The following is a 14,188-nucleotide window of genomic DNA, read 5'->3' as shown; positions in this document are numbered from 1 at the left end:
GGGGTGGTGACCGTTGCTCAGGTCTCCTCTCCTCTGAGGAAGAGGAAAGTGCCACCGTCTGCTTCCACCGTTGCTGGGGAGAAGACTGCCCCAATCGGCCCTCCAACTAAAAGGGTCCAGACTGGTACGAACCTAACTTGCGGTTCAGACCTAGCTGGTTCGTTGGACATTCCCGATGACCGACTTTCTGATGTGTCGATGCGTGTTGACGTGGATGCTCTGTGTAAATTTTTTGTAGATCCGCCGTCGACAGAGGCCGTTCTCACTGAGCGGCGGCTCGAGAAGCAGCGTGAGAAGACAGGTGATAGAAATGTCACCGTTGACTCCTCGGTCCAGAAGATTTCTTCCGACGAGCTCGTGGCGGAGGGTGAGAGAATATATAAGAGGCTGGCGAAGTGGACCCGTCTAGCCGGCTCCCACATCATGGAGCAGGAAAAGAGCGTGGCCCAATCTGCGCCGTTGATCGCGAAGCTCAAGCTTGATCTCTCCGCTTCAAGGGGGGAAGCCGGAAAGGCTAAGCTGGACCTCTTTGCTGCCAAGAGGCGTGTGGAGGAGGTTGAGAAGCTGCTGGTGGCCGAGAGAGCCAAAGTTGAGGATGCTGATGCTGCCACCGCCAAGTTGATGGAGGAGCGAGACCGGTACAAGGGCGCTTATGACGCCGTGGTTGCCAAGAGGGACGAGTGGAAAGATTTGTTCCATAACCAGGCGGAGGCGCTTAGGGATGCGCGGGCTTCCCTTGCTCAAAAGGAGAAGGATATCAAAATGCTTCAAGATGATCTCCTCCCTAAACTGTGCGCCCAATACCGGGATCAGGCCGAGGAGGCGACCAGGGAGGCAATCAAAAAGCTCATCCCTGACGGCTCCTTCCCGTGGGATAAATTTGAGCAGCTTCTGGATGAGATGGCTGATCTTTGAAGCGGCAGCTGCGGAGAAGGCGGAGGCGGCGAAGGCGGCTCAGATAGCTGAGGCCAAGGCGGCCTACGATGCAAAGGTGAAGGAGGGTGAGAGGCTAAAGGAACTTGAAAATGTCGAGCCCTCCTCTGAGCCGGCCACCGAAGATGCTGCTGCTACTGATGGAGGGCAGCAACAGGCATAGGGAGACGGGCGGTCGTCACCAGACTCACCCGGCATCTCGGATAGCTTTAGCTGTTCGGGGGCCAACTATTGAGCCTTTCCTCCCTGCCACTTTTTGGCGCTTCAAATGATATGTCTGTAACCTTTTGCTTTTCTTTCTCTTGTTTTGTTAGTAAAACTCCTGGTAGGTTGTGTTTAGGCTTATCCTTATGGGGACGGCCGTCGTCTGTACTTTCTCTGTAATTGTTTTCAATAAAGTTCGTCTTATCGGCCTTTGGCTTGGCCAGGGTTTCGATCACAATTCCTCGTTTGTCTTTTTGCGTTATTAATTGAGTGCCTTCGTTTCTACCCTCGGCATGACCGAGGCAGTTTGAATGCATGTCCCAACTGTGTTTAACGTCTTTAGCGTGTCGACCGACGTGTTCCCCGTCGCTCTCGGCTTTGACCGAGGTAATCGGGGTTGCGGCTTCGACAGCGTTCGTAACTGTGTAGGCATATTGATCGCTAGATTTGCGTCTCAATTGCACTGAGTATACGTTTCTTCTAGCGTATCGACCGACGTGTTCCCCGTCGCTCTCGGCTTTGGCCGAGGTAATCGGGGTTGCGGCCGGCGGCGTTAAATCGTGAATGTGTAGGCATATTGATCGCTAGATTTGCGTCTCAATTGCACTGAGTATACGTTTCTTCTAGCGTATCGACCGACGTGTTCCCCGTCGCTCTCGGCTTTGGCCGAGGTAATCGGGGTTGCGGCGTGACAGCGTTCGTAACTGTGTAGGCATATTGATCGCTAGATTTGCGTCTCAATTGCACTGAGTATACGTTTCTTTTTTAGCGTATCGACCGGCTTGTTCCCCGTCGCTCTCGGCTTTGGGCGAGGTAATCGGGGTTGCGGTGCGACAGTGTTCGTAACTGTGTCGGCATATTGATCGCTAGATTTGCGTCTCAATTGCACTGAGTATACGTTTCTTTTTTAGCGTATCGACCGGCGTGTTCCCCGTCGCTCTCGGCTTTGGCCGAGGTAAGCGGGGTTGCGGCGCGACAGCGTTCGTAACTGTGTAGGCATATTGATCGCTAGATTTACGTCTCAATTGCACTGAGTATACGTTTCTTCTAGCGTGTCGACCACGGAGGAGATAAATACTGACGGGAAATTTGGATGTTTCTTCACTAGATATAAACACGCGCCGGGGTGCCGACAATGGTTTTGGACACCTCCGCCGCTTATACAAAGTATTTTCTTAGGTTGTCAGTGTTCCAGTGGCTCATCAAAGGCACGCCCCCCATGTCTGTCAGCCGGTATGTACCCGGCCTCATCTCTTCAACTACTTTGTAGGGTCCCTCCCAGTTGGCCGTTAATTTTCCATGAATATTTCCTTTGTTGGTGGCGGCCGACCTTCTTAGGACCAGATCTCCTGTTTTTAAGTCCCTTTTGTGGACTCTTCGGTTGTAGGCTCTTTTCATCCGGTTTTGGTACACTGCCAAGTTGAGGCGTGCCGTATCTCGGCTTTCTTCGACCAGGTCTAGGGAGGCTCTTAGGCCTTCCTCGTTTTCAATCAGGTTAAAGGTAGCCGTTCGAATGTTGGCACCGTCGCTTCGATTGCGGGATCGCCGGAGCCGTAGACTAAGTGGAAGGGGGTGTACCCCATTGCTTCTTTCTCCGTGGTCCGAAGGGACCACAGGACACCGGGTAGTTCATCGGCCCACCTTCCCTTAAGGTCTTCAACTGTCTTTTTCAAACCGTTGAGGATGGTTTTGTTGGCCGCCTCCGCCTGCCCGTTGCTCTGTGGGTGACAGACGGAGGAGTATGCAAACTTGATGCCAAGCTCTTCTAGCCAGTTCATTATCAGGTCACTCCAAAACTCTCGGCCGTGATCAAATACCATAACTTGGGGTAATCCAAAACGAGTTATAACATTTTCCCAGATTACCTTCCTGACGGCCGCTGTGGTTTTTGCCGGTACTGCTACAGCTTCCACCCATTTGGTGAAGTAGTCAACGGCGACGATCAAGAACTTCCTTCCTCCGGAGGCCGTCGGGAATGGCCCTAGCATATCCATCCCCCACTGTGCGAAAGGGAGGGGATTAAGCACCGGTTGTAGGTCCCGGGAAGGAGCGTGTATCACCGGAGCATGCATTTGACAGTTCGTGCACTTCTTGGTTTTAGCCTTGGAATCCGCAAGCATGGTGGGCCAGAAGTAGCCGGCTCGGAGAGCTTTGTGGGCCAGCGTTCTTGCCCCCATGTGATGACCACAGATGCCTTCGTGAATTTATGTCAAAATTAGCTCTGCGTTACCGGGCCGACGCATTTCAAAAGTGGTCTTATTACGGACCTTCTGTATAATTCTCCTTCAAACAACAAGTACCTGGCGGCGATCCTCTTTATCTTGGCCGAGAGATTGCGGTCCTCCGGCAACCCATTTGCAAGTTTGTATTTCATTATGGGAGTCATCCACGTTGTCACGGCCTCGATGTTGCCCACCGTGCAGAGTGCGTCAGTGATACTTTTAGCGGTCCTGATATCCACTAGCACGGTTCGGCTGATATTCTTGATGGTTGAACGGCAAGTTTTGAGAGGGCGTCGGCCCGGTTGTTCTCGATCCGGGAACGCATTGGATTTGGAAAGATTTCAATTTTGCTATGTCGGCCTTTACCCTTTCCAGGTACCTTACCATTCCGTCGTCCCGAGTCTCAAACCCCCCTCTGATTTGGTTAGTAACCAACAGTGAGTCTGTCTTCAACACAATGTGTTCTGCTCCAGCAGCCCTAGCTAGCTCGACTCCGGTTATCACCGCCTCGTATTCGGATTCGTTGTTCGAGGCCGAGAAGGTGAATTTCAAGGCATACTCAAACTCGTCTCCGTTTGGGCTGATAATAACGATGTCGGCCTTCGAGCTATTGGTCGTGGAGGGGCCGTTAGCGTAGACCTCCCATAAACCGGGATCCTCCTCGTTCTTCGAGATGAGCTTATGCGCCTCCCCCCGGTCCGAGACATACACTAATGTTAGGGCCCGGATGGACATCACAGCGTCGGCTTCGCTCAAAGTGACCCGGCCATGAGGGCGTTGTGGGCAGACGAGCCGTCAATAACCACGAACTCGGACATAACATTCCTGGCCGCACTTCCCTCGCCGAACATTACCGGCAGTTTGATTGATCCCAGGGGTACCAGGCCGGCCCCAGAAAAACTGTACACCGGTTTGTAGGGGCTCAAGTCTTCAACCTTCAGACCGAGGTCGAGGAAACATTCTCTGTACATAATGTTCGTGTAGGCGCCCGTGTCAATCAGACATCTCTTCACCAAGTGGTTGGCTATGTCCAGGTGGACCACAAGCGGGTCACTGTGAGGGGCGATGACTCCCTCGTAGTCTTTCTTCCCAATGGTCATATCGGGGATGTTGGAAGCGGGGGTTGCTGTGTTGGGCACAAAGTTGATGGCCTGATATGGTTCATTCAGGTGCCGTTTGTGCCCATGAGCGGACCCACCGTTCTCGTTGTCCCTGATGACGACATTGATTACTCCTACTCGCTCAGAAACGGATTTTTTATTCGTCCTGTCGGTATCTGTTTTTCGGCCCCCGGCTACGTATTTGCCGAGACTTCCCGTTCGGATTAGATCTTCAATGGCGTTTTTCAAATGCCGGCAGTCGTTTGTTAAGTGGCCGATGTGGCCGTGGTACTCACAGTACTGGCTCGTGTCACCGTCGCTTCTCGCCCTAGGGGGCATTTCCCACTTCTGACCTTCGTTTTTGCTCAGGGTGAAGACCTCGGCGGCAGATACGACCAGAGGGGTGTGATTATTGTACTGCTTCCGGTAGTACGGTGCCGAACTCCCCCCGGCGCCCGCCGGGTCCTGTTTGCTGGCATATTGGCCAGACCGTGACCTATTATTGTCACGGCGCTCTTCATTCGGGTTGTTCTCCCGGTGGCTCTTCTTCTCTGAGTGGTCGGCCCCGCTGGGGCCTACCCAGATTTTGTGGTAGTCCTCCACTTTAATGGCTTGATCAGCCAATCTTCTGGCGGCATCAAAGGTCAGGCCGCCGCGTTTGATGAGCTCGTCTTTTAGGTCTCCTCTTGGGAGGCCTTTCATTAGCGCGAAGGCTGCCAGTTCGCTGTTCAGCTCACGAATTTGCTGAACCTTGGCGTCGAACCTCTTCACATAACTTCGGAGAGACTCGCCTTCCTCCTGTCTGATAGTTAGGAGGTCCGATGTCTCCACGGCCCTCCTATTGTTGCAGGAATACTGGGCTAGGAATGCGTCCTTTAGGTCGGCGTAACAGTATACCGACCCGTCGGGCAGCCCCTTGTACCAACTCTGTGCCATCCCATGCAGTGTTGTTGGGAAGATTCGGCACCAAACCTCATCAGGTTGCTCCCATACTGACATGTGAGACTCGTAAGCCTCGACGTGGTCAGTCGGGTCACCTTCCCCTTTGTATGCTATGGGTGGTAACTTCAGCTTAGTCGGCACCGGAGTATCTAGGACGTAGGCGCTGAGGGGTTGCCTGACCACATGTCGGACAACACGCGGCGATCGGCTCCTTGCATTCCTAGTCCGGCTTCTCTCCTCGTAGCGAGAAGGACTTCTCCTCCGACTCTGGTGAGTCGGGCTTCTTCTCCAACTCTGACGAGTTGGGCTTCTCTCGCTCCTCCGGGCGTGCCTCGTTCGTGCCGCGGCGACACAGTCTTCTCACGAGTGCGAGAAGGACTTAGGTCTACCACGACCACTTTGGGCTCCCCCGGTGTCTTGACAGGATCAGCTTCTCCTAATGCTCCGTTTAAGTTTCTGGGGGTCACATTTTGGGCCCTGGTCTCCTGGACGGTTTACGTCGCTCTTGTCGGCGTGACAGTGTGAGCCGGCGTACTCCCAATTAGGTCCAGGAGCATCTTCAGTTTTGCTACGTCAACCACATGTCCCATGATGGTGACCTGGTCGGCAGGCAGCGGAGTGTCTGGTATTATTGGCATCCCCTACTCCAGTTGAATCACTTGACCGGCGGAGGGTTGCACAACTCCAGATTTGTGGACGGTATCATCCTGGTAGAATTCGGTTTCGTCGGTCACGAATGCCTCTTGTTCTTTCGACATCTTCTTGGCTTTTGGGGTGGGTTTTTTGTGTGTATTTTTGTTTGGGAATGAATGTGACTAGCTTCTAGTGTCTTTCCCCACAGACGGCGCCAATTGTTCCGGGTGTAATTCCAGAGCAAGTATTGTTACCACCCGTGGCTTGTAGAATGATGTCTCGAGTTGGATTCCTCACGTCTCTATCGTTCCTCTCGGCCTCTCCTACAACAATGAACGAACTGAGGGCTTGGCTTTGTGCCAAGCGTACTCACTCTGACGCTCAAGTCAGTGAACTTAGAGAGATAAGTTGCGTGTTACTTGGCTAAGTATATTGTAGAGAGATAAGGAAGATATTACCAGATGAATAGTGATTCTTAGGTTAATTTGTGGATCCTTTCCTCAATGAGGGTTGAGGAGTATTTATAGGCTTTCACCTTTTGTCACGTAGTGGCCAAGTGGCCAAGTGGCTAGCAGGTGGAAAGACCGTTCTACCCTCGGCCGATAGACCTATGGCAGGCCGGCCGAGGGTCTTGGATATGAGTACGCGGATATGTGTCCCAGCTGGCAGGTTGTCAGGCCGAGACCCCAGTTGACAGGCCGATGGGTTGCATCGGCTAGATTGTCTAAGTCGTTGACTTGTTGTGGATATCTTTGACCTTGCTCAATATGTTGACTTGGTCAGCGGTGCAGAATATGCCCCATCAGTTTTAATTTAAAGTACTTTGGTGAGTTGGACTTTGTTATCTACTACCTCGGGAAACCGAGATGGTAACGGTCCTATTTATTTGGGAATGTCTAGCTAAAGGCTCCCGAATAAATGGGGGTGTTACAGTATTTGGCGGTGTTAGATTGGATAACGTGAGCCATGCCGGGAGTTGGTTTCACCCTCTTGTTCGCCCCTTGTGACTCCCGTCACAAGGGGTATGTGCATATTATTGACCTAGATTAGCTCGTTCTAATGAGCGGGGCATGAGGTGGCAAGGCTGTGGTCTACCACTGGCAGTGTGGGTACTTGTTGAGATGGGTGACCTGACGGATCTGGCATTGGTTTAGACAATGTATATTGAAAGTTGGAGTTTGTGTTATTGCAGGTTAATGTGGATTGTTAATTTTGTGTATATCTTGGTTTATCGTGCAGTTGACTGACCCTCTTATGTTTTCAAAACCTGCGGTGATCCATTGGGGGAGAGTGAGCAGTTGTCTAGCAGGTTTTGTTGGTTGAGCATCTTGCGGGATGGTGGGGATCAACGCCGAGTTCTTAGATAGCTTATGCTCTTTGACTAGACTTTAGAATCACATTTTGTTGAGTTGTACTTTCAGTTGGAGTTTCTGTTTTGCATTGTAATCGACTAAATTTTTATCTTTATTTAACTTTGTTTCTTTATGGTCTCTTTGATGTACACTACCTCAGGCAACCGAGATGGTAATGCTCCAAATAGCCACCCACTACATAGTCGGACGAGGACTCGTGGGGTAAAATTAAGGATGTTGGGTACATACAAAGAGTCTCGTTTATAATGCAATGTAGATAAGGGAGATGTGCAAGGTCCGGTTTTCCTAAGAGTCGATTCTTGCCAACATGATTGTCAATCGCTTGTTTTGCACTCTTAAGAACTTTGGGGTTGTTTAGACGACGTGCTAATGCCCATTCTGTCGTGCTCGCTGATGTTTCTGTTCCAGTTAGTAACAAATTCTGCCGATTCTAGACTTAATAATGTCATATTTACAACATTACAATGTTCGAAATTGTATACTACTGAGTAATATGAAACAATAACTTAATAAATGGAAATGTATACTCAACTTCCTGTCATTGAATATTTTCAAACAAAATTATACTACGAGTGTTAAAATCTATCTAATGTTAGCAATCTAAACATTACATCAAAAGTTTAATCGAGATTCAAAATGACCGGATCTTAACACTACATCACGAAAAGTTTACATAAGATAAAATGTGTATAGATCCTGATGAATGAGTCAAACAATGCATTACTCATTTATGTGCATGTTTGTGTTTAACCTGAACCCCCAATCACAAACTAACAAAAGTTATGATCCAATATGAAAAAGATCCTAGAATATGAACGAGTGTGTATCACCTATATATACTATATAATTCTAAGGCATTGCAATCGATCTAATCAATACTATCAATCAATACAATCAATCAATATCAATCAAAACAATCAAACTAAAACATTTAAATCACAAACTATTTCCTTCTCTCAAACATATTTCTCTCCACTTTCTCACATAAACTATCCCAAAACCCACCACAAGGAGGGAACGCATACGTGTTTTCATTTACAAAGGTTTTGTGGATATGATTATGCATCGCTTTAAATAACATTCTTTAAATAACTCTATAGCAAATCGATCATACATGAGTTAAACAAGAATTTGTGGATATGATCAGGCATCTTTTAAAGTACTTCTTAATTATATCTTTGCACCCAAAAAAAGTACTCATATAACTTCAATGCACATAAATCAGCCAAAGTTCAAATTTAACTAAGCCTTCATTAGTGGAATTAACACACGGCCAAGGACATAATTTTAAAAATTTGTGAGGCAAAAAATTGAAAGAAGAAACACACGACTCTTTTCATACTAAACAATAACACAACACTGGTTACATAGCATTTAATTGTACTGTAGTTTATACTCCATAAGTATATGAGAGTCATACATCTAGTGGGTAAAACATTTCCATTATTTTTTATTAAAAAAATATATATAACAACAAACACTCTCTCAAGTCTCAAATCAAATATGGGACAATAACTCAACCATATCACTATAACAAAGAAACTTAGCTCTTAGTGGTTTAGCTTTCCACATGGTGAGTGAAACCTTTTCTTCCATGTCAATTTCCCCAACCCTTTTCAAATCAAAACATTGTATTATAGATCCTAATGTTAATCCAACCACCCGCATGGCTAAGTTTTCACCTGGGCAAGCCCGCCTACCCGATCCAAATGGCATGAACTCATATCTAATTTTGTCACCTTTCACACCCTTAAATCTTTCAGGCTTAAATTTAGTAGGATCGTTCCAAATCTTCGGGTCATTTTGTATGGCCCAGACATTCACGTTTAGCAGAGTGCCTTTTGGAATACGATACCCATTCACCATACAATCTGACGATGACTCGTGCGGTACAAATAAGGGAGCAGCAGGGTACATTCGAAGTGTCTCGTTTATTATGCAATGTAGATAAGGGAGATGTGAAAGGTCCGATTCTTCTAAGAGACGATTCTTGCCAACATGATTGTCAATCTCTTGTTTTGCACTCTTAAGAACTTCGGGGTTTTTTAGAAGAAGTGTTAATGCCCATTCCATTGTGCTCGCTGTAGTTTCTGTTCCGGCTAGTAACAAATTCTGTCCATTGTAGACTTAATAACGTCATATTTACAACATTACAATGTTCGAAATTGTATACTACTGAGTAATATGCAACAATAACAAAATAAATGGAAATGTATACTCAACTTTCTGCCATTGAATATTTTCAAACAAAATTATACTACGAGTGTTAAAATCTATCTAATGTTAGCAATCTTAACATTACATCAAAAGTTTACTCGAGATTCAAAATGACCGGATCTTAACACTACATCAAAAGTTTACATAAGATAAAAGGTGTATAGATCCTTATGAATGAGCGAACAATGCATTGGTCATTTATGTGCATGTTTGTGTTTAACCTAAACCCCCAATCACAAACTAACTAAAGTTGTGATCCAATGTTCTAATAAACTCTCACCCGACACCCACCAAAAAATACAATATATTCTAGACCTCAGCTAGTCTTCATTAAGACGGAATCACGGAAATATCCTTGTTTTTCTTTATGCATTCAGCTTTTAGCTTCTTCTTTTCACATGGGCATATTTGATTTGTTTTAAACCTAATACGGATACCAATCTTAAACTACCCGAAACATTTGAAAAGAAAAACTGGTTAAACCGAGTTGGTTAGAAAGAGTACCTGAACTAGGCCCTTAATGATATCATCAGTAGCATAACTAGGATCGTTCTTCTTCAAATCAAGCAATACTCTTATCAAATTCTTTTTATCAACACCATCACATTCCCCATCTAATTCCTCCACTTTCTTCTTTTGTTCATCCACTAATTCCTGTAAAAACGCATCCATTCCTACAAATATCTTGCCAAACCTTTTCTCCGCCATCTTTTTCAACCCCAGATATTTCAAAAACGGAAAAAAATCAACGACATCAAATGCCTCGCCATGTAACGCATCAAGTATCTTACCAAATCTCTTGGCATCTTCATTATCATTCTCATTATAAATCCGTTTTCCAGCGACCATCCTCATAATTACATTAGTAGCCAACCCGACTAAATGACTCTTAATTTCGATTATCTTATTCGCACCCTCCACTTGGATCCTCCTAAGTAACAGTTTAACCTCGTCAGCTCGTATGTCACATAACGCATTGACTCGGTGAACAGAGAGGATCTCAGTGGACGCGATCTTACGGTGGGCTCGCCATAGTGGACCGTATGGGGCCCACGCCATGGTGGTTCCACCATACCCTGTGATCTCCGACCCGACTAGGACGGGCCTGTTGGCAAAAACGATGTCGTTTACGTGGAGGCAGTCCTCGGCGGCTTGAGCCGAAGAGATGACAACGGTTGGGCGTGAGCCGAGCTGAAGGTGGAGTACCAGTCCAAATTTGTTGGAGAGGTTTGATAGGGTTCGGTGAATTGTGTTATGATTTTTGAGGAGATGAAGGTGGCCTAAGATTGGGATTGCAGGGAAAGGTGAAGGTGGAAGATTTTGAAATTTATGGAGGATTAGTTGGGTAATTAAGTAAGAGATTATGAATGTTGTTAAGTAAAATAATGCTACAAGGATAGTGAATTCCATTTTGGGATTTTTGAGGAGGTTAACTAGAAATGTACTGTAATTTACATAAGCATGGATGGTGTTAATTAAGTATTAGTAATGGAACTTTCCTTTGAAAGAGTCGTTTTTAATTGAGCTTGGAGAAAAAGAAAGGATGGTTTGTATGTGAAAGTATATTGATTGAATGATAAATAAAAATATTACAACCTAATCTATTTATACAAATTAAGCTAGGATTACAAGGTCAAAGATGATTTATTTGTTTTCTAAATACATGATATACATCCTAATATATAGCATATTCTAGCATAATTGTAGGAGCTAATTAGGAGAGAAATAACCAAAAGATATGTAGAATAATATCTCCTAATTAATTATCTCTAACATTGTATTGATCTCACGTCTCAAATTTATTTTCATGGCAAATTAGAATTTCTTTTTGTTGCTGGTTAAGTAAGTTGTCTGACATCAAGCATCAAGCGTTTTATTGCACTATTGGTTATGGGCTTATGGCATGTCCTTATCGAATTCATCTTGGAGCATATTTAAATGCTTAATAAGTCAATTGTATGTGGTTTTGTAAGCTTTAACTTTTGAATTATAACGATTTCAAGTTAATAACTATTGTAACTACCTGGCTAATTTGTTATAACAAACCATGCTAAAAGTAATCGAATACAATAACGGTTTTTTATATAGCGGTTCTCTTAAGTGTTCCTCTCATATATAACAGTTCTTTCAACTCATAATTTAAAAGAACGATTTCTTGTACAACCGTTTTATAAATTTATTACCAACAAATGCTTATTACTCGTATACATTTTATTTTGTGCTTTTGTACTATTTTTAAAACCGCATTGACTTACTCACTAATCGTTATAATAAACTAGGATACCTACTACAATGGCTATTAAAATAATGAGACTTTTCTAGATACATTTAGGTTCATGCATTTAGTTAATACCATGAATATAGATTATTCATGAATATTGTATGTACTATGAATCTAGATCATTCATGCATAATGTATGTACTATGAATCTAGATGATTCATTCATACATCCTAGATTATGAAAGGGTGTGTATCACATATATATACACTACTCCCTCCACTTATCTATTTCACCCCATTCCATTTTGCACAAGGTTTAAGGGTGTTGATTAAAGAATGAAAAAGTATTCAAGAAGATGCAAGTGGGGCTTGATTAAGCTTGTAAACTGAAATGCTTAATAGAATGGTTAAGTTAATTAAGTACACATCAACCTTTTCATTTCCCTCCAAAATACAATGAGGGGAAAATTTAAATAGTCATAAATGTTCCCCCTAAAAACCTTGGTTCCCTAAATTAGTACACAGGATATATGATTACATTTCCCTACATAGACTACATAATTTACAACTTTTATTCCATATTCCTCTTCTCTTCCATATTCTTCACTTCAAAAAACTGTTAGTCACAAGTTGAATGAAAAAATATCAACAATAAAAAGGCTGTAAAAAACATAATAAATTTACAAACATTAATCAAAAAATGCATGGCCCAAATCTATCTGTTCCGGATGTGATTCCGGAGCAGGATTATGACCACTTAAGCTTGTAGAATGACGTCGTTTGCTTGTCTCTTCCTTTCGCTCTCTCCTGTAAAGATGAACAAACTGAGGGCTCGGCTTGGTACCGAGCGTACTCACTCCGACGCTCAAGTCAGTAAACTTAAAGAGATAAGTTGTGTGTTAACTTGGCAAAGTATATTGTAGAGAAATAAGGGAGTTTATACCAGATTATTAGATGTTTTTCGGATAGTTTTTGGGATCCTTTTCTCAATGAGAGAAGTGGAGTATTTATAGACTTTCACCTTTTGTCACGTAGTGGCCAAGTGGCTAGCAGATGAAAAGACTATCTTACCCTCGGCCGAGGGACCCATGTCGGGACGGCAGGCCTGGTTGACTCCATGTCGAGGGACTGGATGTGAGTACGCGGATATGCCTCTCGGCCGGCTAGTTACCGAGACCGAGACCCAAGTGACAGGCCGACAGGCTTTGTCGGTTAGGCTGTCAATACGTTGACTTGCTGTCTTTTAGCTTTTTGACCTTGCTCAATATGTTGACTCGGTCAGCGGGTGCAGAATATGCCCCATCAATTTGCCCCCAGCGTAGTCTATGCCGTGGTATGGACCTTCGATGAGTGTTGAGCGTATTCTGTGCATGTTGAACTTCTTCCTCGGCTTGGTTCATTCGGCCGCGTACCATATCCCCCCTCCACATGGTTGTGTAATGGACATCCGATGTGGAAAAGAAAATGGCGCTGGCCGAGACCAAGGTTGAGGGTGCCGTGTGCTTTTGGTTGCCCCCGGCCGGTGCTGCCAAGCTTGGTTGATCAGCTGGCCGTTAGCAAGTGGATACCAAGGAGCGTGTCGAAGAAGATTCATCACTGTATGTCGATTGACCTTCCGTGGCTGCATGCTTGACACGTGGCTTAGTGCTGATTGGTGGACGCTTCATGGGCTTTGCTCTGATTGGTCCACTGAATGGGCTTTGCTCTATAAATAGAGCAGTTAGCCCCTCATTTTGACCATCAAACTTCATTTTCTCAAAAAATTTCCTCTCTCTAGTCTTTTTCGAAGAAACTTCTCTCTAGTTTTCGAAGCGTTACTCGGCGTAACACTTTCTTCCAAGGTAAACAAACAAATTTTTCCCCACCTTTTTACTTGTTGATTAATTGTTGTCACCATGTCTGCCGCTGATGCTCTTCCTAGTACCTCTACTCCGGGGGGCGAACCGCCGCATCCTGATGAACAAGAGCCACTGGTTGTCACCCCGATAGGGTTCGGGGGGCGCTTGTCGCCTTCTCCTGAAGTTGATGAGAAATTTTTGGAGGGTTTTGATGATGATGATGATGAGGAAAGGACCCATTCTGATGTAGAGAGGCCGCAGTTCTTGTGGCACGGCGAAGCCTGCTCGATTAAACCCGATCGTGTTTGGACGAACAAGTTCGCTAGTTGTTCCGGTCCTGAACTTTTTGAAGACCATTACTCCTTCGGCAGGGGGTATAGAATTGTTATCCCTGAGGGTGATTAGGTGGTCTGTTGCCCTCCCGAAGGCTGTATCGGCGTGTACATCAGGCATCTGGAGTATGGGCTCCGATTTCCTCTTAATGAACACGTCGTGGCCATAATTA

At 45.3% G+C, this 14,188-nt stretch overlaps 1 protein-coding gene across 1 annotated transcript; it reads right to left on the bottom strand.

Annotated features, from left to right (window-relative positions):
- Positions 1–8,717: 8,717 nt before the first annotated feature.
- LOC141614209 (cytochrome P450 81Q32-like) lies at positions 8,718–11,274 on the bottom strand. Its single transcript, XM_074432965.1, has 2 exons — positions 10,129–11,274; positions 8,718–9,519 (listed from the first exon to the last, which is right to left on the bottom strand). The coding sequence occupies exons 1-2, from the start codon at positions 11,032–11,034 to the stop codon at positions 8,905–8,907; spliced, it is 1,521 nt and encodes a 506-aa protein (XP_074289066.1). The 5' UTR covers positions 11,035–11,274; the 3' UTR covers positions 8,718–8,904.
- Between the last annotated feature and the right edge of the window lie 2,914 nt (positions 11,275–14,188).

Source organism: Silene latifolia, chromosome 11 (assembly GCF_048544455.1).
Source record: "Silene latifolia isolate original U9 population chromosome 11, ASM4854445v1, whole genome shotgun sequence".
Lineage (NCBI taxonomy): Eukaryota > Viridiplantae > Streptophyta > Magnoliopsida > Caryophyllales > Caryophyllaceae > Silene > Silene latifolia.
This window is presented reverse-complemented; position numbering and strand designations above follow the sequence as displayed.